Genomic DNA, 27,513 nt, shown 5'->3' on the forward strand with positions numbered 1-27,513 from the left:
AAAGTCATGTTTGAACTGATCAACTTGAATGTGAAATAAATATTTGGTTAGTTTCTTTCCTTAAAAGTCACATGCGTATAAATATAATTTAAAAATGATTTCATTGACCTTGAAATATTGAATTGCATATATGTTTAATTTAATTGGGAAATCTGTTGTGTTGCTAAATGTAATGGATATATGGCTACAATGATTTATCTTTTTTTGAAGATAATGAAATGGTGTTAAGATAGAGACCCCCACCCTACATAACTGTGTCAAATTCCATAAACATCTGTCAATAATCAACCGAGATATTGAGGAACAAATGTTGAAGCTCCATTGACTGCAATGTTAACAAACATTTCAAAGTGTTCCATCATCCAGGATCTCTTCTGGATCATCACCAAAATTTAATCATCTGTTTCTGATAACATTCCCATCGTTCTCTGAACATTTCATCAAGATCCATCTGTAACTTTTTGAGTTAGTTAGTAATGATTACATAACCCCCGCCTTGGTGGAGGTAATTACTACATCATATTTATTGAAACTGCAAAACTCAAATTACTCTTATACAGTGAAAGGGACATCTGGATGTAAATTATGATTCACACTTTCATGATGATTACGATTCACATTTTGGGGGCGGCAGTAGCTCAGTGGTTTGGGAACCGGCGGGTTCCCAATAACATTTCAGGGTCCAAGCTCCCAAATGTCCTCTAAATCATCTTTATTTTTCAACAGTGCTCCGCCTCCTCTTCCTTCTTAGACAGGTGCACTGGAAGTAGTAATATCCTTAGAGGCATCATATTCCTGTACATCATTAACTGACAACTGAACCCATATATGTCTATGTGTATGGAATGCAATGGTGAGTCTGTAACTCACGGCATAGCTGATAGATATTTGTCTGAGTAATGTCTAAATGATGCAAAATTCCTTTTAAATAATTTGGGATCCAGACATTATTGTAATTTGCTTTTATTAAAACATTTCATATAAATGATTTCCTTAAACCAAGGAAAAATGAACACAATTCACTAAAATTATCAAAATGCTTTTAGATATAAAAACAAAAATGTTAGAACATTTTCATTTTGGGATTGAAATTTCATAAAATCGGTAATTGCTTACGTTTTCTTAATAATATTTATACGATAATAATATTGATAGCCACAGTATTCTCACACATTTATTTTATGGAGTATAGTAATTTGCTTGTTCTTGTTTATATTATTTGCATGCATAAAAAGCAGAGCAGCAACTTTCACTAAAGATGCAAAAAGGAGAAGCTTTGGCTCACATTTCATTTGTATTTACTGAAATTTCTGCAGGGCTTCACACAGTTTCCCCATTTCACCTGTAATGAGAAAAAAACCCATAATGAAGTATGCATCAAATACAAATCACAGGAAAGGAAACGCAATCATATGTAACTGATGGCTATTGGTCACAATAAACATTTCAAGGACTCATAAACCTAAGTAGCTGGTAACCCTTGCTTTTAAATATGAAAGAATACCAATTTAAATAGAGCAAGGGATATTATGGTGTCCCCTGTATGCACCAACTCCAAGAAATGAAATACTGTACAGATACATACTACTGATGCTATCAGCCAGGTTCCTGAGCCGCTGGGTGTTGTCCAGCACCTCAATGCTCTGGGTGTAGGGATTGTAGCGCACTGTGAAAGGCCTGGGGATGGTAGCTGCAAATTTCCTGTGAGGCATAGAAGCAATATCAACAAGTTCGATATTCTGCGCAGAAAACGTTCTAACAAAGCTGTGAATTTAAAAACAGATTTATTACCTCACTTTCTCTTTGGCATCCTCAAAGCTCTCTGCGACAAAGTAAATGGGCTGGTACTCTGTGATTGGGTATTTTTGAATACTCGTCATGTTGGGGTCAAAGGGTTGGAGTTTGGGCTTGTCCGTCAAGCAGTACTGAAAGAACATCATGGAAGAAAAATATTTTTCAATGAGTGTCTGAGTGTCTATTTTAGTCACGGCTGCTAAACAGGAAGTGCAGCATGATTCAGCGCTGTTGATGCGACTTGGCAGAGTGTACATCCTCTGCTAGATGCACCTAGTGACCTCGATAGTGAGCCAGCTTAGAACCCATTTACCCACTGAACCTCTTCACCCACACCCCACTATTCTGAATGTTGCTCCCTCTTCTTACCTGTAGTTCTCCAAATGAGGAAAGCAAGCCAGCTCCATAGGCCTTAATCTCTGAGCCCTGCTTACACAGTCCAAACTCCACAGTGAACCAGTAAACCTGAGGACACACATGGCTCATAAAATAAGACACACGCCCAGAACACACAAAACTAGGTGTTTTTGATGTGCATCTTTCGGATCCATGATCCATAACTTGTACCATCAAGCCCTATTTTTAGTATTTAATTTCTGCTGCCACTTCATGGGGATGGATCCTTTGTCATTTATTTGATAGTGATTGGACAGAAAACTGGGGGAGAAAGAGAGATATGATGTGATAAAAGGCACCTAGTGATCCTTGCTGATGCAGTTTTGTAAAACTGTTCACATTAAAGAAAATTAAACTTACCTCAAACTCACACAATGTCTTGTAAAGGCATCAAAAGTTATGTCGACTTAAAAGTAATTGTGGAAATTGAGTTATGTTACGGAAAGGAAATGTAAAGCATAAAAAAAGTGGAGGTTGGATTGCACCAGGGATCAGCTCTGAGCCCCTTTTTGTTTGCCATGGTGATGGATAGACTAACAGTTGAGGTGAGAGACAGAGACGGTAGCTCTGAGGAAAAGCCGGAAGGAGCTAGAAGTGGCAAAAATGAAGATGCTGAGGTTCTCCTTGGGAGTGACCAGGTTGGATCGGATTGGGAATGAGGCAATAAGAGGGAGAGTGAAGGTTAGACGTTTTGGACATAAGGTCAGAGAGGTCAGACTTTGATGGTTTGGACATGACCAGAGGAGAGACAGGCAACTATACTTGAATGATCAAGCTTGCATGGGATGGTCATGCAGCAGCGAAGAAGACATTACAATTTTGATGGAAAAAAAGCCATAAATGCATGGCTTCCATTTTTTGATCAGTTAAGAAATTGACTTTTGTAACTGTTTTAATTACTTACAACTTGATGGATTCCCACAAAATTCGATGGAGGGGTAGGATATATGGCAAAGAAGACACAATCAAATTTGAGAGGGATGCAAATAAAGGGATCTGTCTTTCACTTCACCATCCACCAGTTGGACATTGAACATTGGTCTTTCTTATAAACATGCTACTCACAGTGGCAAGTTTCTCAATGTATTCATCTGGGGCACCGAGCGAGGCAAGTCCAATTTCCTACATCAAGCAGAATTAAGGGGGGGAGAAAGTAACATTAAAGAAACAAACAAACAATTGAAGATTATTTCCCCACCTCTGTTGTTTTAATATGAGAGCTCATCCAGCTGCACATTAACCATTAACCTCGCCCGACATGTTCAAGGTCCCACCCACACTAAAGGCCACACACTGGATCTAGTGTGCTCCCCTGGAATACCCCCCCCATTGAAGCGCCTAAACATTGCGTCTCTGCTTGTCATGCAGTCTTCTTCACTTATCCTGGAAAAAAAAAGTGTTCCTGCAGGTGTTCCTGCAGCAGACCAGACATGAAAGGCCTAAATCTTGAGCAACATAAGCAATCACAATTCTATTTTTAAATAATTCAGCCAATCATGTCATTAAAAACAGATCTACATGAGAACACACTGATTAGGAAATATTCCGATTTAAAAACAATAGGTGATTAAAACTGATTTAATCACCTACAATCTAAAAATGTGTACACGTCTAAAAATGTGTACACGTTTTTAGATTGTATTCATGCAGAGCCATGCAGGCTGTATTGAGCCTGATGAAGGGGAACGAGGATCAGTTGTCTCGTTAGGCTCCACCCAGTCAGCTCACTCACAATTTAGAAAATATTTCAGTTGTTGTTTCTATATTTTCAGAATATCAATTAAAATTTGCTAATTTTCTGCTTGATTAAATGTTGCACTGATGTATCTTTTTGAATGTTATTTATTTTTAATTTGTGATTTCTGTATTTTAAGCACTTTAGCACTCTTGTTGCTATATGTGAAACTGCACATTTGTGAATGTGATTAAAGTGTCTGTAAGAATAAAAAAAATCTTCTTCTTCTCATAATTGGATAACTATTTTATGCAGTTTTGTGTGATCATTATTCATTAATGATTGGGCACTTTTTACCTGTGAGAATTGGGCAAAACTAGAGTCAGCAAAAAGTGGAACATGTCCCAGGAGCTCATGGCAGATATCCCTGCATTGGAAATGAGATCAGAATCAGAATACTTTAATAATCCCGAGGGAAACTATATGACATCATATAAATTAATGTTTTCCATTTTTATGAGCAGATGTTAGACACTCACGGCTCAGGTGTGTATCTGGGTTTAGAGCCATGACGAATGTACTGCGTGGAATGAAAGACTCTGAAGGCAAGCCCAGCTAAGAAGTCCCGGGACGAGAGGAGGCCAGCGACTGGGCGAAGGCGGAAGCCTGTGCAGGCTGCAGCAAAGATGATAGATTTGAGTGTAAAAGCAGTTGGTGTGTAACAAAAGGAAAGGATGGAGAGAGTGAGGAGGAGGAAGTGAAATGAAATGAAATGAATCATGAAGACTTTCTTATGCTAATCATTTTATACGTTTCTGTCTTACAGGTTCTCTTAAAATTACATTGCTACAATACAATCACACATTTAGTGAAAGGAGTAATTTTACATGAAAAGTCATATTTTAAGATGAAAAATATATAATTTTACGATGTTGTGGTGAGCAGGTGAGGTCAGTCTGGAGTTTTCTTGCACATTTTTAATAATGTTTATCATCAAAGATTGACAAGCGTTCTTTGTAACTAAATGAATGTAAATAAAAGAGTCTGAGCTCTGTCACTTATTGGGTGCAGATGTTACCCATAGGACCTTGTGGAGCTTACACTGCAGGAAGTGGGAGACTTCCTCCAGCTGTGGGATGTTATCCGGGGTGTAGCCGCAGTATTTCTCCAGCAGGGGGAAGATCCTGTTGTGTTCACGGCAGGCGTATGCCGGGTACAGAGTCTTCAGCTCCTTGAACACTTTGCTCCATGTGGTCCTTTCGTCTTCTGTGTACTCCACTTCAGGGATGGCTTGACCACTAGGACAAAGACATGAGGTTCCAGTTTAATGATTGGTGTGTGTGTGTGTGTGTGTGTGTCTCATTGATGAGTTCTGGGTTCTAATACAATTCTAAATAATAATAAATAAATAAAAAACAATACAGGATTAACTGACTTCATTTTATTTTTCGACATGTGAGATTTTTTGGAGTAGTTACTGTCTGTAGTTGTAGGCAATGTCAGCAAACTCCTTCCTGCGCATTCTGTACACTGGATCTGTGAAGCCCTGAAGACCCACCCATCAACACACACACACACACACACACACACACACACACACAAGGAAAACCATGTTAGACCTCACAATCGTAGCTTCACAACTCAAACCAAATCTAAGAAAGGAAATAATCTACTAGCTACCTATAGCTAGATGGACAGACAGACAGACAGATAGATAGATAGATAGATAGATGGATTGATAGACAGATAGATGACGAAGTATGATACAGAAGTAGACGTCCTGTGGCCTTTGACATCCTTATGCTCTCAGACTCTGACAGAAGCACGCAAATACATATTCAAATGAAGCCTTTGTAGAATGTTTTTCTGCCTATGATGAATACATTTTACTTCAATGGCGGTGGCTAAAGGGAGCAATTATCTGTAATTGTAGGGGTTCAATTAAAGCAATGACATCATGTTGTGTGTCTTCATTGTTTCCATTGGAATAGACAGCAGATTGTAGCCTGTCATCTCCACAGCCCTGTTTTCAATCGCATGTGTCGATACAAACACACACACACACACACACAGGATGAGTCAGTCCTTACCGGGTGATCAGCATCAAGTTCAGAGCCATAACTGAGGATCTGGTTGGCAAAGCGATCCAAGTCCTGGATGTCGTTAGGGAACCATGGCACTGCAGAATGATAACAGTTATTATATCATGATAATTTACATGTTCATTCATGGATATTGTAACTGAAGTCAAATTGAATAAGCATTGACTTCACACACAAGGAAATATTTGATATAGTTTTTGTTATTTTTATTTTGTTTCTTCCTCTTTATACTATCAGATCAAAAGTCTATGGCATGCCGTTCAGGAACTTATTATATATATATATCAAAAGTGCTGGAATATATATATGAAAAGTCTGAGAATATGGACCGAACAATGAAAAGTCTGAGAATATGGACTGAACTCTGGAATATATATATGAAAAGTCTGAGAATATGGACCGAACTATGAAAAGTCTGAGAATATGGACCGAACTCTGGAATATATATATGAAAAGTCTGAGAATATGGACCGAACTATGAAAAGTCTGAGAATATGGACCGAACTCTGGAATATATATATGAAAAGTCTGAGAATATGGACCGAACTCTGGAATATATATTTTGATATATATATTCGGATATTTTCATATATATATTCAGACTTTTTCATATATATATTCAGACATTTTCATATATATATTCAGACCTTTTTCGGTGCACGGGAATATATATATGAAAGCCGCGGTGTAGTGGTTAGGGTTCCGCGCTCACACCCCCGTTGCCCCTGTTCGGTTCCCGGTCGGGGAGCCGGATCGATCTCGTGTCATAAATGGAGTCAGCTCGAAATCTAGTGCCGGCAATCCTCAGTGAGGAGATAATGAACGCCCTGAAACAAATCCGCAGGGGCTTTTTTGAAACGCTCCTCTTGACAAGTCACGTGATGGGGTCGAGGCTGCCTGCCCCAGAACATGCATAGCGCCGTATCAAGCCAGAACGGCGCTATGCATGTTCCGGGGCAGGCAGCCTCGACCCCGTCACGTGACCCGTCAAGTGCCGTATCTGGCCAGAACAGTTTGGCCAGCGAGGGGGCGTGACGAACAGCTGTCGGCACGCCAGCCCTCACGTGACTTGTCGCGCGTCAGACGGACACCCACAGCATGCATTACATTACAAATACAGTCAAACAGCCTGTCTAAGAGGAGCGTTTCAAAAAAGCCCCTGCGGATTTGTTTCAGGGCGTTCATTATCTCCTCACTGAGGATTGCCGGCACGAGATTTCGAGCTGACCTCATTTATGACACGAGATCTATCCGGCTCCCCGACCGGGAACCGAACAGGGGCAACGGGGGTGTGAGCGCGGAACCCTAACCACCACACCGCGGCTTTCATATATATATTCCCGTGCACCGAAAAAGGTCTGAATATATATATGAAAATGTCTGAATATATATATGAAAAAGTCTGAATATATATATGAAAAAGTCTGAATATATATATGAAAATATCCGAATATATATATCAAAATATATATTCCAGAGTTCGGTCCATATTCTCAGACTTTTCATATATATATTCCAGAGTTCGGTCCATATTCTCAGACTTTTCATAGTTCGGTCCATATTCTCAGACTTTTCATATATATATTCCAGAGTTCGGTCCATATTCTCAGACTTTTCATAGTTCGGTCCATATTCTCAGACTTTTCATATATATATTCCAGAGTTCGGTCCATATTCTCAGACTTTTCATAGTTCGGTCCATATTCTCAGACTTTTCATATATATATTCCAGCACTTTTGATATATATATATAATAAGTTCCTGAACGGCATGCCATAAAAGTCATATATAAATATTGCAATATAAAGATGTAGTCGTGCATATTTATGCTTGATAAGATTTTTACGGTTGATCGTTCCAAACAGTATTTGCCATGTTTGTTTGTTTCATATTATTGAAAACTGAGAATATTTGGTTTTTATATATTAGAATTATTAAAATTGATCAATTAATTAATTATAAATGAAATATGTTAGAATATAATATTTTTTCTCCTTGTAATTTGAGTAAATCAATTAAACTGGTCACAACTTAAATAACGTTACGCATTTCACATGTATCTCAACATTGTCTTTAGATTCTCAAGGGCGCTTTTATATGTCCTCTGCTCCCTCCTGGGTCATATGATGAGCATCAGGGTGAAGAGAGCACATTATTTTATTCATGCCACATCCTCTTTAGGACTTGTGACGACCATGAACTGATGATACGTTCTCTCTGTCATCTTAAACCTTTCCACAAGGTGGAGGTAGGGGGGGGGCGGGACTTCTATCTTGACTATCAGCAAGACGGATTGCCAAAAATGACAGCCAGAATTATTTTAATTACACTTTGAGATATTTTTATTTTTATTTTCCCCCAGTACACTGGCACAGATTCTAAAAAAAATATTTAATTTAAAAAAATAAAATAAAAATGAACACGCACACACAGCTATACTCCCACAACAAGTGGAGCAGGATTCATCATGTTGAGGATTCATGCTATCTTGTTCAGCATCTTCTCTGTAGTTACATATAGTGTGACTTACCTGTATCCTTCTCCTTGCTACGTGTCAGCTCATGCACCTGGCCACAGATTTGTGTACGCATGCATTCGATGACATCATCCAGGGCTTGGGAACAGCTGGAGTCCACGTTGATCAAGAACTCAAATTGGCCTTGGTTCGTCCGCGAAGGACGGGATTCAATGTGTGTGAGGTTAATGCCCTTCTCCTGCAATCCACAAAAACAAAAGAGAGAGAAAAGAGATGCAGCAGCTTGTTTTAATTCTGCGTATTTCATTTATTCATAATTATAATTATTCATAGGGACCAAGGAAGGTAAAAGATGTTTATGTTTTAATATTAGTTGCTGCCATCTGTTCGATTAGGAGACATATTTTTGATTTACAACCATTTCACGTGACAAACATGCTGTATTCCAGCTGTAAATGCCAATTATTACATAAATTACTGCAATCATTATCTGGAAAATCCTTTACATGGTATACAGTACACGCACGCACATGATAACTACACCACTGCACGTGGATTCGAGTGCATCATGTGCATTTGAAGCCAATAATTCATAAACTGTTTTATGGGATGTGTGTGTGTTTGTGTGTGTGTGTGTGTGTTGGGGGAATGACCGTTTTGGAGAGATTTAGCCTGTTTTATTTGCTTAAAAGAGAGGAGGAATAGGGGAGGATCAGACGGTGCATTCTGATAGGTTAGCTGACGACTGGGATGTTTGCTGCAGCATTGGTACATGATGTACTATGTTGCATGGCGGAGGTTTTGTAATCGCCGGTGTTTGTTAGTTTGTCTGTTTGTCTGTCTGCCCATCTGCCCGTCCGTCCATTAACAACATAACTCAAAGATTTCTGGACCGATCTTGATTACATTTTCAAGAAATGTTGGGAATGTTACCAGGAACAGATGATTACATTTTGGTGATGATCCAGAAGAGACCATGGATTCTGGATCGCTTTGATATTTCCAATTACATTGCAGTCAATGGAGCGTCAAAATTTGTTCATGGATATCTCCATGAACAAATTTGATGATTATAGTTTGTTGATTATAGACCAATGTTTAGGGTGGGGACCTCTATCTCACCACCAACTTTCATCTGGATCCGATCCAGAATGACTTTAGGAAAGAATATTACAATTTAACATTAAAACCCCATTTACGGATTCAAATATCTGTTACAAATACACATCAACTCCGATTCATGATCCTTTTCATGGTTGGTGTATAAAGATACCAAGAAGAATTTAAAGCGTTTTGATCCAGATCACCATGTGGAGGTGTAAAATCCAATTAGGAGGGGAATGAGCTGCTCGGCAGAGGTCTGTGCTCTTCTAGTGCTTTTCTAGTTATTACTGCAATCATTCAGATCCTAAATCAATATATAAGCTTGCCTTAAAATTAAAGCTCCTGCAACATTTAAGACAACAACTTTTCCTGCATATTAGTGCATAATTTTAGTCGACTTATCTTATGTCAATATAACCATTGAACATTCCATCTTGTTAAATAGTCTTGTCATGTGTAAAAAAATAATAATAATGTAATTGAGCTGAGCTGAAGCAGCTCTATTCCAATAGCTTTAGGTATAATAAAAACAGAATCATTTTAATTAATTATTCCTGATAAGTTAATAACACATATACTATAATTTGATTTAAAGCTTAAGATTTTCTAAATATTTTCTAGAAACAGTGACACAGAAAGTGGAGGAAAACTATAATATAAAACATTTAATAAAAAAGCACAAAAAGTAAGTAGCACAAATATGTCCAAATCAAATTTCAGTAATTGAATTAATGCAGTAATTGCTGATAACCATTTCTTGTTTTCTAGCATCCCATCCCAGCGTGTTTTATTATTTAATTACTACAGAAACCTTGGTGTGGGTGAATGACCTAAAAGTCATGTTTGAACTGATAAACTTGTATGTGAAATAAATATTTGTTTAGTTTCTTTCCTTAAAAGTACAAAAATCATTTCAAAACAATTAAATTCACCTTTAAATATCGACTTGCATATACGTTTAATTGTATTTGGGAAATCTGTTTTGTTTAGCTGAATTGAGAGCAGCAGAACAATACCAAATTGAATGGGCAGCTGTCTAGAGGACAGAGTACATGGGGCAGAGAATATATCCAAATACCTTTGGAGGGATTGGTGGTGAGGATCTGGCAAAGGAGCAGATCCAAGATTCATTTTGTCACTTTTTTTTTAAATTAAATGATATTTTTTTTCAAACTGAAATTTACCTCAAAGAGCCGCAGAGCCCGGGCTAAAGCGCCGACCTCCTCTTTTATGGAGAACATGAAAGAGATCACTTCTGACTTCTTGCTGGTCTCCTCCTCCAGGTACGATCCCCTTCTCCCCTGTGGAGAAGGAGGAATGGTATCACATGAAATCGTGCGGTGCTTTCAAAACACCACATGTGCATGCAAACACAACTCAGATTTTATTTATCACATTGCTTTTGTTATCTTCTTTAAATTTGTGCTTCTGCAAGATTGCCATACTGCATGTTTCTGGTGTATTTATGCCCTCTTTTTTTGTTTTGTTTTTTTTGTCTGCTGTAGAAGATTCCAGCAAATCCTGACGCTAAACACAACTCTGGTGTTCAGCTGATAAAACAGTAGGACAACAGCATATTGGATTTACCCTTTTCTCACCGTCCCCAGTTTCTGAAGCATCATGTCCATTGACTGGCTTGTCCGCTGCGTCCATCCTCTCTCTGTCCAGGTGAAGAAGCTGAAGGCACTGAATCCAAACTGTGTCTATGAACTGCTGCCACCGACGCGGATCACGTGACAGCGCAGCCGGCTCCATCGGTATGTCACGAGGCGGTTCTTAGAAAGCTGCAAAAACAATTGAGCGCATCCGGTTCTCGCAACGTTGCAGGGTCGCAGCCCCGGAACACATGATGGGCTGGCTGTCAGCTGAAACTGTGTTGTTGTCGTCATCACTGCTGCTGCTGCGTAAACGTTACCAACTAGATTAGGTGACGTCAATCTGATGCTTAAAAATATTCACCCATTTGTTCACATACAATAAGTAATTTACAGCCTATAATTAGTGTGATGACGCTATAGTTACTGTTTATTATTATTATTATTATTTATTATTATTATTTTTATTATTATTATTTATTAGTAGTAGTAGTAGTAGTCGTAGTAGTAGTAGTAGTATTATGTATTATTATTATTATTATTATATAACTGCTGAAAAAATGAATATACCAACCAAAGGATTACAGACTATAAACTAAAGTCTATTTAAATTAGCATTTACCTCAAGGAAAATAATAGCTCAATAATAGCTCAATAATAACGGATAAAGCCTCCTTTTACTCTCTCAATGCACATTTTCACCTGCCAGCTCGGAGGTCCAGAGGTGCCACTTGATGGCACTGTGGCTTTAGTAATGCGGAGGGGGACGCCACCAGTCCAGAGCGCAGTGCTACCCTTTTAAAGCTCCAAATGCTCCACTTCAAGACCCTTTCTGGATGCGGCTTTAATACCGCTTCATCAAACTAAAGCCTCTTTCACAATCTGCACTGCTTGAAATGCAGCACAAATATCCACAAGCTGAGATGCTTTAGCTCCCAGATTTGAGCGCTGCAGCCACCACCATATCTGAGAATGTGCTGGTTGACCCTTGTTTATGTTCAACACATTCACTATTAATGACCTCCACAGAATGTGGGTGCTGCAGAACGGCCTCACACTTCTTTGCCAGTGCAGCAATGTCTGACTAAGAACAATCGCATCTCCTTTTTACTCTGGCTTGGTGAGATGATGCGACACCGCCCGCTCATTAAAGGGTCGACATAAGCAGCTCTGAAACGAATAAAAACCTTCTGCAGCAGCTATACTTGCAGAGGCGCCATAAAGGGCCACTTCTGCTTGGACAGTAAATTGCAGATGGGAGGTGATGTCACACGAAACTCCCAAGCTTCTTCAGTGGGCACTTGTACAGTGAAGAGCTCCCCACTGCGTCATTTACTGTCATCAATGCTGATGGAGACATTTGCTCATTTATTAGGAGAAGGGCCTCAGTCGCTGAGGATACGGCATATTATAAGGAATTAACTCTTTTACATGTTGCAGCTGTCCTCACTTAAAATAAATCATTTTCGTTCAGTCGAGATTACGCAACCATGCTTGTTCAGGATTAATAATAATAATAATAAAGTGTAGTTGGATGAGAAAAAAGCCACTTGGACACAGAGCATCGCTCTACAGGAGGAATAGCAGGGGGCGCATCGGGATGATAATCCATTATAGATTTGTGCGGTTCCTAATTGTGCTTTTATGAGACGCCGTTGATTAATGGACTAGGACAGACGTGCTGTGAATGTTGTCCGCATGCACACTGTCCACAGGGGTGCTGAAGAATCCACTCCAGCTTTCCAGCAGTATTGTGCAGACTCTTTTCTTAAGAGCTGGAGAGAAAGGCGCGGGGGGGGGGATGAGTGAGGACAGAGAATAGAGAATGAAACTTTGAGGGTCTTGGACGGCTGTTGTAAAGTAGAGTGAATGAGAGCGGAGGCCGTGCAGCCAGCCACATGGGCTGTTCTCACTCGGGATAATGGAGGCCTTTCTGTGGTTCATAACCCCCTTGTTGCATGCTGGGAATGGACAGCCGTCTGCCCACTGCTCACAAGAGACACGTTCACTCTTTGGATAATTGAATTTTACACCCAGGAAAGTCATCCCCTTTCCCTGGGCAAGTCCCCCCCCCCTTGCTACACGTGGCCCTGGCAGCAACTGCAGGACCAGCCTCCCATCCAGGGAATGTTCTGAGGTTGGATTGCCACTGTAGGTGTAAGAAAGAGGGATGCTGAAAGACTTGACTTCCCTCTGGCAGTGACTTGAAGTCTCGAGCACATTGCGGGGCAGGAAAAGAGCAATCATAATAAGAGTATAAAAGGAACACAATTATCTATCAATCCATTCTCCCCTGGATCGATACATGTATACATGTACATGTATACATCCACGCTCACGTTTACACCCATGGGCAATTTTTTTATTTTTAGGGGTTTTGACCATTTCACCTAAGCTGCATGTTTTCTCCGTTCTTCTTCTTCTTCTTTCTGCAGAAAGGTCAAACGCACAGACAGCATCTCGCCACAAAGTGATGACGAGAAAACAGATCAGCAAAACAGGGAATATATCTTACACGGGATAGAACGCAGTAATCATTTTGAGGTTTCATGATAAAGGTATTCATCTGCGAAGCCGTTAAATGATTACATATGGCATAACAGCTAAGAAAAGAAAGCGGCAATACAAAATCACAACATTTGCTGCACATGTTATGAGTTGCCATAACAAAGATCAAGTGTCGCACCATGAAGACTGTCAGTGGGCTTAATTCTTTCATTGCATACAGATAGCAGGGGAGGATAGTGTTTCCTGCAGGTGGCGTATTCTAATGGCTGTTTATCTCGTTTCCTACACACGCGCTAGAGATGGAGATGAGATTAGAGTGTGCTTTAACGGGAAGAGAGTAGGTTCCCAACTGCAGGGGATGACACGTTAAGGTTGCGACAGTTCGGGGGGGGGCGTTGATGATGTGTGGAGGGAGTGATACGCACCCTGCCTCCTTGCCCCCAGGCTGATGATCTCGTCCTGGTGGAGGGGACACGGGTCACCGCCCCTCACCAGCTCCCTGACCAAACACAAAGGGTGTTTCCTCCTTGCAGCCGTGGTCAGTTTCATCTGTCAGTCAGACTTTCTCTGTCACCCAGTCGATGGAAGGCAGCTGCTGGTCTTCATGGCAACTCAGTGTCAGATAAGGAGTGGGCAAAATCCACAAAAAAAAAAAACCTGTTCAATTCTGAAACCTAGATATCACAGCTCGGACACAGAACTGGTCCTTGATGCAGAGTGTAACTCACCAACGGCTTTAGCCATTTGGAAAAGACTCTTATTAGAGATCGCTCGAGCTGCCTATTTTCTTTTTTTAAGTTATAGGCAGTAGGAAATAGAATAGGTGGCGTGTCTGCTTGTTTGCTTTGGGAGCTGTCCTCAGGTCTGTGTTTGCCCAGCCGTCGCTGGCGAGAGCGTACAGTAATACTGCAGGCGATGGATCATAGAGACATAATGAAAATGCCACGAGTGACTTGCACTCATGCTATTGTCACACCATACCAGCCTGCATGGTGACCCTGCATAACACACACACACCAAACAAAGAGGGACTGTCACTCTGCAGCAAGTGATGAGCTGTCACTTCCTACTTGCAATATGTGACAAAGAGCCGGAATATCACATAAAAAAATTGCAAAGTGGAATATGGATTGCTTTCCCGATGATGATGATGATGATGATGATTAGTATTAGTATTCATATTATTATTGTTATTATTAAGTACCTGGTTTTAACAGACTCTGTTTATAAAATAGACAGAAACATAGACAAGCATTGTCTATATTAAACTATACCAGTTTGACTTTTTTTTTTTATTTCTCTACAGTTCGTTTGAAGTGTGCCGTCTGTGGGGCGAAAACACCCCCAGATGTTTCTGCATCTGCAGCACGTGCGTTAACCCTTTCACCCTCTCCACCAGCAGATGACGACATTCGCCTGTAAAACCCTTCACCTACCGGCAGCCTGCCGCCTCCTTCATTCTACCGCCTCTCTGTCCCCAACACAGCCCCTCCCATCAAAGCCATAACCTCTCCTAATCCCTCCCCGCCCCTCCACCCCTTGTTGCCCTGGAGACGGCTCAGACGAGCAGGTGATGCATTGACAGGGAGCAGATGGTTCCCTGTGGAGGTAAGCGTGGCTGAACAATGCGTCTATATTCATCATAAGGTCTCTCACTCTCTTTCTATCGCGCTCCTTCAACTGCTTGTACACACATAACTTCAAAGTTGAATGAATTACACGCACACACACACGCGCACACACACAGATATTTGTTCAATTGGTTCTTTCTGGATTGCTGATTAAAACTGCCAACATGCTGATGAGTCCGTCAACACGGCGGCGTTTGTGCAGGCCGAGGGAGGCGAGAGTGTCGTTCCACGTTATTAGACAGGACTTGTGATTCATCCTCCATTCAGGAGGAGCAAGTTTATAGTGCTTTGAAGAGAAGACGGGAAAAGTGAAGACAATAATCGGGGCTCCTTGCATTGGCCTCCCTGTGCTTGTCTTCTGCAGGTGTTTCCAGGCTTTTTTGCAGCAGTAACTCACTCCTCTAAAGAAGCTCCTTCTTTAGTCCCCGTCTCCCCTGGAGATAAAGTACAGACACCCCACGCTCCCCGGCTCATTCTTTCGGCTAACTCCTGAATAATCCAGCAACAATGCAGGGCTCTGGGGCAGTGTGCAGTGATTTGCCGGAGGCCTGACTTGTTTTTGGGGTACAGTGGGTGCGGGGAGGGGGGGGTAACATTATTGAGATTGGCTAATGTATGTAAAACAATGCATCCATTTTTTTTTTTAACAAGTTGTAAAGAAAAGGTCTGCGGCACAAGTGTAGAGGCTTCCCTTAACCCACCACACCTGGGACACACAACGGAGTGGGGGGGTGGGGGGGGCTCACCCATCATCACCAGCACCCATCAATACAGGCTGTGAAGGGTTTGGTTGGGCTTCAGGAGGAGGGGTCTGCCTGTATTCACGGCATGACTATGATAAAGACGCACAGTGAGGAGCCATTCAGGCGCTCTGTGCCTATAATGGAGTCACTAATAGGTGCCTATTCAGCAAGAAAAGTGTTTTCAGGAGGAGAAAAAAAAAAGCCACAATCACTTTGTCTGCTGCCTTGTGTATGTAAAATTTATGCAGCTCTCCACCCTTTTACAACTTTTTTTTTTTTTTTCTGTCTTTTTTTTCCTGTCTTTAAACAGCGTCGCCGGTGAATAGATGACATGCATAGTTTGGAGTCTTCCTTTCATCCTCGAAAACAAATTGAATGGTCTGTTCTCAAGTGAGCCCAGACCAGCAGGTCTCAGAACAGGCGTACATGGGAACACTTTCTCAATTTTCAGCTCCCTCTGTCCGTGAAACTGCTCAAGCATATGTATGACAAGGTTGTCGTTGCATTAAAAAACATTTTTTAGTTGGTTCTAACATTAAGAAGAATGTTCTAATAATAATAATTTGAGTTTGACTTGACTTTGGAGGAAACGCTGTGGTGGTTACAAGTAGTGTTATGACATGAGAGGCTGCTAAATGTGACATAGATCGGAGTAAACCATAGCCTACAGGTGTCATGTAGAGATGCACGAACCTCTATAATGTGTAACTGGGTCATCCATTCATTCAATAACCCTGTCATAAACACATATAAGGCTTTCCTGACCACTAAACCAACAGCCATAAAACATTATATATATGTGACTTATTGATGCACTTGCCTATAGTTATGAACTGCATGTTGACTGACGGTCTTATCATACATGATGACAACCTGTTGAAGTGGCCTGAGCTCTCAGTGCTGAGGAAAGAGAGAGAGAAAGAAGTCCATCCAGATCATCCTCCAATTTTGATCTGCTGTTCTTTCTCCTAAGATGTACCCGAGATAAAAACGCATCCAAATCCATTGACAGTTTGCATCCCTGGACATGAGAGTGGGCCGGTGTTGGGGAGGACGATGCGAAGGACAGGGTGAAGAGGAGAAGGATGATTTGCTGTGGGAAAAGCTGAAAAGTACAGTCGATTTAGTGTGTTACAATAAATATGTAATGCAAGAGTAGAAATTAATTAAATATTTCTGCCATCACTTTGCTTTGTGGCAACTATATTTGCAGTTGACACCCCCTTGCTCCGAGGCAACCAGGGGAGCGGACCCTCGTGGGTCAGCTGACTAATCTTGAAATGCTGAATCCATATTGAAAGAGAGGGCTGGAACTGTGAAATACTGGGGCCATATTGTGCTGCGTGTCAAAGGGCTTAGCTGACAGATTGATGAGATGAGAGAATAACGGAACCAAACTGGGGGGGGGCGGGGGGGCAGGAGGAGGGATCCCAGCATGGCAAGGCAACCGTGGCTTGGAGTCAGAGCAGAACTCCATGCTGGCCTGCCGGGCAGGTCAACGCTCTTTGATTCTGGGTCCTGCAGCACACAAAGGGCAGCATGCAGTGGGCAGGGCTGCCTCCCTTAGAGCTCCTTGAAAGCTCTCGTAATTGTATTTGTATGTGTTTTGTGAGAGACTTGTGCGTACTGCTGTGTGAATATGCGTGTGCATTCAAATATGTAAGTCTTAAAGCAACAAGGCCAGGACAGAGCTTAATGCGGTGAACATCAGAATCAGAATCAGAACAGCATCCAGATAAAGGCCTTCTTGCTTTCCTTCATGTTGCCGGATTGGGCTTTATTCAGCATTTTCTTTTTGTGTAATTATGCACAAAACTACAGCACAAAAGAAACTTTTGTACCATCATATATTTCTTAAGAAAAGCGTTGTTTATGAGGTGAAGCATTATGTTTTTTGTTCTTTAGTGTTGTTTTCAATAGACTCTATCATGCACGTCAAAAATAAACTCAATGAACGAATATCTGTGTTACTGAGGTTTTGCACGTTCTTTAAATCAGGATTATTAATCATTAAGAGTAACATTAGTTACCAGTTTTCCTTGCGTTGAGTTTTCAATAAAAAAAAAACAAAGTTATATTTTACAGCTAAGCTTGTAGAAAACCAAAATGTCCAAAACAAACAAAAACCAACATTCACATCTGTGCCACAACAAACATGCTGATTTCCAACCCGTCACTATGCATTGTCTGGCCGTGTCATGGCAACTGGTATTGTGACATCTGGATTACCAAAAAAAAGAAGACAAAAAGCATTGCATAGCTGCCGTAGGGTTAAACAGAGGGAGGCCTCAAAGGAAGACAGACGTAACGGAGAGACTGACGTTGATCTCAGAGTGTGAAGAAGATTTCGTATGTGACCGGCCATGTTAAAATGTTCCACTATAGCAATTTCACATTTCTATTTTCTTTGTCAGGTTTCAGAGAAATGAAACAATGTGGACTCACATTTCTTTTTACAGATCCTGTAGAGTTCATTTGATTTACATCAGTATTAAATGGGGAAAGGGTTGTAAGTCTTCGGTCCGGTCACTACGGGAAACACTGAGTCTCCAAACTCCACGGTCGACAGTCCTCTTTAAATATTAAACCAAGTATACATGGACAAGATTTCTAATTTTTATTTTTGCCCTGTAATTATGAAGAGGACAAGCCTCAAACCCAAGTCACACTCTGGATAATAAGCTTTGATTGCATCGACAGATAGGGCGCTGTCCAGCACACACATACCCCACCGAGCTCTGATTTGTGGAATTGATAGGGTCCATTGTTTCCACAGAGCTTGCTGTTATGTGCCCTGTAATGTAATTAAAGGCACAGGAGATTTATGCTGCTGTGTAGCAGCCCAGAACCTGATCCGTGCTGGTTCTGGACTCGGGCCGAAAAAGCGCTCTCTCCGTCCAGCTGGTCCTAGCTCTGGACTCTGTCACTGTTCTGTTCGCTTCCTAACTGAAAGCTTTAGTTTACTGCTGGGCTTGTTTTTTCTATTTCACAGGTCCTGACCCAGTTCTGTGTAAACTCACTGGAAACTGTGCCTTTATTTTGCATTACCGAAGAAACTGTGAGCAGGAGAGTTGCACTAGTTAAGCAGGATGGCAGGTATTTTAAATAGTGTGTGTGTGTTTTTTTAGCCTCCCACAGAGATGCATTGCTCAGCTTCTTTACCCCTGTATCATTCAGCTACAAACCATTTAAGGCAGAATATACATTTATTTTTATCGGCCTTTATTTTCTCTCGTGATACTTCAGGACCCCAGTGATGAAATGGTTAATGAAAAGGCCACTGGAAATGTCTGCAGCCGAGAGGAGAGGAGTTTCAGAGTCTGATTGGGAAAACAGCGCTTCCAGAAATCAGGATATCGCGCGTCATCGAGGGCTTTTCTCTCGGCCCGGACTTCCCGTCAGCACGAGCACCTGTCTTCCTGATGGCCCCCCAGCTCTGCACGCCACGGGAGACGGGGTGAGTCCATCCATGCCCACCCAGCTCTTCCTAAATCCACAGCTGGAGCGGCCTCGCTGCCGCCGCCACCATCCCTCTACCCCGATATCCCAAATAAAAGGCTCGTCAAACTCCGCTGAATGAGCCCCATGGAGAGAACATGAGAGAGAAGATCTGTGAGACCTGGCGCATCTGTCCACCTCTCTGACACTAATGAATGTTAAGCAGGCTAGCTGCTGGCGTGCCACAGTCCCACCGCTCATTGTGGTCGGCGGTGGCAGCGGGGATCGGCTTTTGTCAGGGTGCGCCAGCCCCCCTGTGGGACATCTCAAATGGCCAGACCTCGTACTCCTGCACACAATCCCAGCACCGATAGTTGCCATATTGATCTCCTTGCTTGCAGATTAAAGCATAAAAGCACCCCTGTCCTGCCAGCAGGTGGCCCTACTGACTCCCAGGAACTCATTTCAGGGTCACAGAGCCCTTGCAGCGCCCTGACCCAGACCCCAGTGTGAAAACACACACTGGTGCGAGGCAGGGCATGGAACCTTTCTAAGGATGAACTCCATTAAACAGGATTGGTCAAATGCTCACATTCACGGCTCATTATAGCTGACCCCGGGCTTTCTCTCTCACTCAATCTGGCTGCTCTCCTCTTCTGTCTTCCATCTAACCTGGCCCAACGCCATGCTGAGGTGGTCGCCCTCGTCTTTTGTTTGCCATTGATAGCTCGGCCGTTTGCGTGATTGTTTTCCGGACTGAATCTCCTCATCAGTTGTGTTGCACTGAATCGTCCAGCTCTCTGTGGTATGCTTTTTAAGTTTATTGCAAAATAAGTAGCTTCTTTCTAAAAAAAAGAAGGTTTTTATGTTGTAATCCAAAACTCCAAATGTCCAGTTCACGCATCTATACCACATGTTTGGGCTGTACATATACAGGGCCCCCGGATGACCTGGCCATATCCCTTCAACAACCACTAAAGGGGTCCTATAGTCTAATCCATATACCGGCCCACACCATGAGTTCTCATTCCCAAAGCTGACATCCGAATCGAACGCTTACCGGTGCGAAGTTGCTATTTTTTTTTGGCTCAGGACTGTGCTCTTCTTGACCCAGTTTGGGGGTCACTGCCCCGAGTGTACCGCCATCATGGGGACCTTTGCCCTTCCTCTTCTGTTCCAGCTGTTTTTATTTTTAAATCCTTGGTACTTTTCACCTCTTTTGTCCTCCAGATGTTGCCGTCAGCTGCTATTGCCACATCTATCACAATTGTGATACGTCTACAGTGTATCTCAAATGACTGTGATGTGTTGAGCGCACCTTTTAATTTTACAACCTGCAAGCCTTACTGTTTTGTACTGTGTCAAGCCACTTGTTAGCCCTTAGCTGGTGAACACGGTAACACATTTAGAAATTAAAGAGCCAGAAGCGGAGACTAAAAGCAGAACTGGAACCGCCTGCTTGCTTGTTCAATACCAAGAAAACAAGATTTCCCCCGAACTATTAAAAGGCTCCTCTGATGTGTCCTCGGTGATGACCTCACCAGGATGTCCAATGGCTGCTCCCTCATTTAAATCTTGATTAAATGCCTATTAATGCGCCATGACTCACAGACGGGGTGTAATCAGGTGAAACGGAATTAATAATACATCCCGTGCAAGCGCTCAGAAGAGGAGGAAAGGCTCCCTGGAGGAAGACAGACAGATGGTTGCATGAATCGCCAGAGAGAGGAGAAGACAGAGTAGGAGAGGGGATAAAGCAAAGAGCAGCCACCACTTTGGGAATTAACTCTAAATTGGTAATTTGATATGGCCTGTTCCTCCTACTCATTATTGATAAGGCAGACCACATGTCCCCCTGCTGGCTCAGACTGGCACCACAACACTTCCTGTGTGTCCAAACCAGCTCTGGAACAAACAGGAAGTACCATACGAACTTTGTGAGGAAAACGGGGATACATTTTGTGGATTTACACACAGTCGAGATTACAGCTGCTAGAAAGATCCCCAATCTCATCATCTAAATTTAACAAGTAGAGGAGAAAGGCAAACCTTATTTGGGAGTGTGTATTGGGTCAAAGATTGATATCACACACAGACCATTGACAATTAGAGTATTAATCACAAGATAGTATCACAAAATCTGCATTTAAGGGATTTTGCAAAGCTGTGTTAAATTTCTTACTTTATTTTAAAAAAATAGTTTTAAGTTATTGTTAGGACTATAGTTAATATTTCCATCTCTTTATTGTACCCTTGTTTAGTTGCCTGTGTTTATTGTTATATTATATAGCAACAATTATTTTTAGATGTGAAAAGGCTGGTAATTTGCAAAATAGGCTTTAATATTTAGGAGAAACGAATCCTTCCATTTGAATCCATTTCTGTGAGGGTTGCCATGTTTGCCTTTTGCTACTGACTGATTTCTGCCCCTTCACAGGTGTGCAGACAGTATTGAACTGCACACCTGTTACTCATCTCACCTAATCAGCTCCTGCCTCCTTAGACCTGCCTCTCTGGACGGCTATTTGACAGAATATCTGCTCTGCCTCGTCGCATCCTTCAGGCCTTCCTCGTTGTACGTGTCTTCCCTCGTGTTCCTCTGCTGCTGTGCCGTGAGAATATTCTGTTTGCCTTTTGATAGCTTTGTTTTTTTTGGCTGTTTTTGTTTTTTTTGTTTCTGCACATCCAGCCTTTCCTCTTTTCGACCTTTTCGCATCTTACTTACTATTTGCCATAATATGCATATTCCTTAATGTGCCTTGTTAATCCATAAAGTGAGGTGTGAGCAAATCCAACGGACAGAGACAATGAGCTGGTCAGGTTTGCGCTGCCCCCTAGCTTACCTTGGTGAAAATGATTGGGTTTGAGATTGGAGCACAAGCTGACTGAGATCCACACTCAAATAAAGAAAAACGCACACATACACACACACCAGCCTCCATTGGGTTCCTCCCTGTGAGCCGTTCTTGCCCCCCTCCTGTCGCCCACTCTGCTCTGGGGTTACAGTCCATGAATGGGGGGCGAGTCCTGGGATGAGCTGCTCTCTTGCTCCCTGGAGTGGACCAATTCTGGAGCCGAGTCTGTGCTTCTGCCAGGAACCGCAAAGAGAGATGGATGAGCTGATCCACTGAGTTCTGGTTTTCGGCAGGCGATGCACCTCCAGTGATGGATGAGTTGGTACAGAGCCCCCCCCCCCCCCTGCTCCCGCGGGCCACACCGATGCATCCTTACTATAAAAACCACTGCAGTGTTTGGAGGAAGCTACAAGTCTGACAGAAAAGGGAAAGAGATAAGAAGCCGGGTGAAAGTCGGAGATGTTGGAAAGTGGGTGCGTGGGAGAGAAAGCTCCATCAGTTTCCTGAATCGGCTCAAACCTCGTGGAGGTTCCGTAGAAACTCAGTAATCAAGACGGAGAGTTATTAATGCACAAGCGGGGATTGTGATGTCTCTGGAGAGCCTTGTCACTGTGTGGTTTCTTAATCCGAATCTAATCTAGTTCTATATTTATGTGTCCTTTGGAAGGGACCCATTTATGTCTCTTTTGTCAGCAAGGCCATCTTGTGGGATCGAGGACTTTCCCACTGTTCTGTGAGTTTGATGATGTAACTAAACCAAAGGATGAGTTCATGTTAGTATCCTCAACATTCATTAAACTTAATTACCACAAACAACCCTGAATACGTTTGTTTGTCGACAAGTCTGTCACAATTTTTTTTTGTTTTGCACCATAATCTTATTTCCTGTAGAGAATATCTGTTAATTGCATCATTTGTACAGGACTTCACTTCAATGTTGTATACTGTAATTAAAAATGAATGATTAAAAGTTATTTGGCAGTCAGAGCTAAAAATACGACTTTATCTAACTAAAACCAGAACATATGAAAGGAAGTGACATAAAAAAAAAAAGACAATTCATTCAAGTGATTTCTTTTTCATTTAAAAACGTGCTGAAATTATGATTCAAGGTTTGGTTTTTATGGTTCAGATTCAGTACGCCTTTCAAAATTAAATTATAACAGTATTCCGCCTGGCTGCCAACAAGTAAAAGTAAACACACACTCGCTCCTCCTTTTCTTTCTCTCCTCCAACACTCAAAAGTCTCCACCTCTCTCCTTTGCTGAAAGGGAGTCCGGGAGTGGATGTGCCACAATTAACTGTGGCGTTGCCATGGGGACAGCAGAGCTGCGTGGGCTGGCTTCCTGTCTTGGCCTCTGGTTAGATAAACAAGTAAAGTTGGGCAGACAAAGACGGCCGCTGGTTCTTACAGCCTCATTTACATCCTCAACTGCCGTCAGCACTGATGCTTTAAAGCAAGTTTGGCGGGTGTGGCGTCAGTCTCTGCCATCTCTCTGCTGCTTCTGCCATATCTAATCAATGACGAGGGCATTGCGATGGTAAAGCCGCCCCTGTCCGAGCAGACAGACAAGTCGGCAAAAGGCTGTTGACCCAGCAGTCTGCTTCACGCAGGCGCCAAAGCTCCTCTGCTGTCACCCGGGACACGAACTGCAACGGGACGGTCCAGGTCGGAATGCACGGGTGCCCAAACAAGTCAGCAGAGCTGCATTAAAAAAAAAAAATACAGTGTTTATGGTTTCAGTGGTCAACTTGCAATTGTGTTGTTAAATAGTAAGTATACAGAAAACCTTCATTATTCTCAACGGTTCTTAGTAAACACCTTTCACAATATACAATCAACAGTCTGAGCCTGATATGGAGTTCGAACAGGAAAAGGTCATTTGAGATTTTAAGGTGTTCAATAATCACTAAAATGTATATTTAAATAAGTGCCAAAGACTATTAAATTAGATTAAGTGAAAGATCCAGATTAAACTTAAAAGTGCTTCTTCTTTATTCCTTTTTAAATGTCAAATTTACCACAAAACAAAATGCCTAAAGTTCTCTTAAAGCTGCTTCTTGTGTCCAATCAACAGCAGAAATCTCACCATTTTCATGAGAAGAGCTGACAGAATGTCTGATGATGACGCCAAGATTTAGGAGGACCATAATCTTCTGATTTACTCTCCTTTTGGCCATAATTTGATAGACAAAGTTAAACGTCCTGCTTTATTGACGAAGGCATACAATGAGCAACAAAGTGCATTGGGACACTGTTTACGGTTTAACAAATCAAAAAAGGTCTCTTTGCTTTTTCAGAAGCTTGGATGCGTTCTGGTTTCTTGTTACAATCATAAGAGCCCAGTTGCTCCTAATATGCTTTCTTCACTTCTCTGCTCCGCCCATTTTTTATACCATCAGTCATTTTGAATGCATTGCGGTAGTAGTGGCGACTATATCTTTAAAAAAAACCAACTATTTTTCTGATGACTAGAAACATAAAACTGAAGTGTTTGGATCCTTCCTGTGTTGTATTGAAATGCTGTCATCCTGCCATTTGCTGCGTTGTTTCAGGATGTGGAGTTGTCAGGGGAAGAGTTACCCTTTGCAGCATGAGTCTGTAAAGGGGGGGTGGGGGGGTGGGGCAGGGGGTGTCTTTGTCTCAGATCGAAAGTAGAAAGTTGCTCTGAATGCTAAGCTGTATCTGAGCCTGGCTTCTGACACGAGCTGATAATCAGATTTACTCCCCTGAATCCGCCGGACTCCACAATGCGCCCCACTGTCGTTGTTCCCCCCACATTGCCCCCCCCCCCCCCACAGCAAAGCTAATTACACCCCACTGAAACACAAATCTCCATGATTTAAAAAGTCACTCTTTTCCAGGGGTTTAACCTTGTTAGGGCCTAAGCCTGGCTTTCTTGTGCATCAGCTCTGTGAAGAATTCTCTGTTCTTGCAGACACTGGGACATAGACACACTTCTGTCTTTGCTAGTCGTTGTCCGCCTGTCAGCGGGTTCACTCAGAAGGACTTGTAATTAATGCGTGCGTGTGCATGTGTGTGTCTATATCAATGCTTGATCTGTGTGTGTGTTTAGAGGTGAGTGGGGCTGAAGAAGCACGCGCATGTCTGTCCTCTGCAGGCCATCTGGGACTCTGACTAACTAATAGACTTCCTACATTCATTGGGCAGCACTACTTGCACATCTCAATCAGGGAGCTGTTGACCACAAACAGGCCTGTAATGACATTAGCCAGTTCTGGCAGTGTGAGGACAGCGTGTGGGTTGCCTGACGCCAGGAGGTCAGGCTGTTTCCTGGGGGCCTGCAGGGCCCCCCGACGGAGCCCACACAAGTTTCGCTGGTGTCTGCAGAAACTTCAATGCTCGCCCACTGTCTCTGTTCAAAATGCTTTCCTCTGTGATGATCTCCAGTCACGGCCCTTTTCTCGTCATTTGTGATTAGATTAGTTTTTTCCATCTGAACTATAATTTTACCTAATTGTGACTGGAGTTCCTGTAAATAACAGACTAAAGTTCAAGTCAACAGCATACAATAGTCATTGTTTTGTGAAGACACATATATTTAAATTCATGAACTAGAGAAGTGACTATTTAATATTGTGCACGTCATTTTTGCAATGATTATTCCAACAATTAAGTACTGAAAAAAGAGAGGATATAAAAGGGGAAGGAGTAGGCGGCACGGTGGCGCAGTGGTAAGCGCTGTTGCCTCACAGCAAGAAGGTCTTGTGGCCTTTCTGTGAGGAGTTTGCATGTTCTCCCGTCTGCGTGGGTTCTCTCCAGGTTCTTCCCATCACTAAAAATGCAAATTGTGAATTGGTTACACTAAATTGTGTGTGTGTTTGTGTGTGTGTGGACCTGTGATGAACTGGCGGCTTGTCCAGGGTGTGCCCCGCCTCTTGCCCATTCTCTGCATGGGATCGGCTCCAGTAGATCCTGTAACGGACAAAGCGGTTTAGAAGATGAATGAGTAACGGGGAACAGAGGCATGCAATTCTTCATTGGTTACACTGACTTGGTCGGCAGGTAGAGCAGCCCTGAGAATACTTTTATTTTGCTCAGGGCTGCCTCATCCAATACCACCTTAAAACTAGTGCGTTTGTGCCATTTTTGTTATTTGTCAGGGAGTAATGCATGCATATTTAGAATGTTGACTTCTACTTGTGTGTGTGTGTGTGTGCATATTTAAGTAAACATATAGATCCACCAGATGTTCTAATTGCTTGACTGTCACAAGACCAGTGACTTTGGATTAAGGTTCCAGTTTGGTTGACTTGCCTTGGTGTTTTTATTTTATTTTTTATATATAATTGGCTCTTCATCCTTTCCATTGACGTTTTTGACGTCCAATTTTCTGTTTATGGATTATTTGACTCATAAATCAACAATCAAAACGACACAAAGACATGGATGGAAACAGAAACCCCTTGAATTAGATTAGAACAGATAAAATAGTAAAGAATGGGGGGGGGGGGAGCTCAATTAGAGCGGAATAAAATATCAGTAAGATGCAAACATCTTCCTCGGCACTGTATGATGACGTTTGAGTGCACGGATGCGTCGACAGAGCTTTCATGTTGGGAACAGACGTACGTTAACATTTCATGCCGGAACCTGCTCTGCAGAAAGTCACGGATCTGATGACACCAACCCGAAATCAGCCTCACAAAGCCCTCCTCAGGCCTCAGACGGGCCTGAGTGGCAGGTAATGAGGAGGCTGTCGGGCAGGAAGGGGTGCAAGACGAAGCCCCCCCCACACACACACGCACATCATGAGCTCTTGTTTTCCTTTTTCTACCTCACTTCTCCCCCTTTGCATCACAAGAATGCAAATCTTATAAGCCTCCAGATCTGAGAAAAGGGAATCAGTAAAGATGGTGGAGGGATTTAAAACCTGATCCTCCCAGTGTGAGTCACAGACCCCCACCCTTCTACGACCCCCCTTCTCTTTCTGTCTGAAGGTCTCCTGGTTCATCATTGTTTTCAGGTAAATGTTGCATCTGTACATTTGTCTTTCTCGTGTGTTGAAAGGGTGAGGAGCACAACTCTGTTTTTTTAATAAAGCTTGAATGCAGCTCAAATAAAACTTTATCTATGGGCCATTTATTAAAATGGTTTGCTCTCGACAGTCCATTAAATGAGTCGCTGGGGCCAAGACTACAGTGGGAAGGTTTTCATCACAATCACGCTTTTCC

General features: G+C 42.2%; 1 protein-coding gene across 1 annotated transcript; it reads right to left on the reverse strand.

The window, feature by feature from the left end:
• Nucleotides 1-1,298: 1,298 nt before the first annotated feature.
• On the reverse strand, nucleotides 1,299-11,200 carry pah (phenylalanine hydroxylase). The gene is made up of 13 exons (XM_068755449.1): nucleotides 11,135-11,200; nucleotides 10,732-10,848; nucleotides 8,498-8,681; nucleotides 5,956-6,044; nucleotides 5,344-5,411; nucleotides 4,967-5,163; nucleotides 4,405-4,540; nucleotides 4,223-4,292; nucleotides 3,256-3,312; nucleotides 2,164-2,259; nucleotides 1,792-1,925; nucleotides 1,586-1,701; nucleotides 1,299-1,342 (listed from the first exon to the last, which is right to left on the reverse strand). The coding sequence occupies exons 1-13, from the start codon at nucleotides 11,198-11,200 to the stop codon at nucleotides 1,299-1,301; spliced, it is 1,374 nt and encodes a 457-aa protein (XP_068611550.1).
• Between the last annotated feature and the right edge of the window lie 16,313 nt (nucleotides 11,201-27,513).

Source organism: Brachionichthys hirsutus, chromosome 22, assembly GCF_040956055.1.
Source record: "Brachionichthys hirsutus isolate HB-005 chromosome 22, CSIRO-AGI_Bhir_v1, whole genome shotgun sequence".
NCBI lineage: Eukaryota > Metazoa > Chordata > Actinopteri > Lophiiformes > Brachionichthyidae > Brachionichthys > Brachionichthys hirsutus.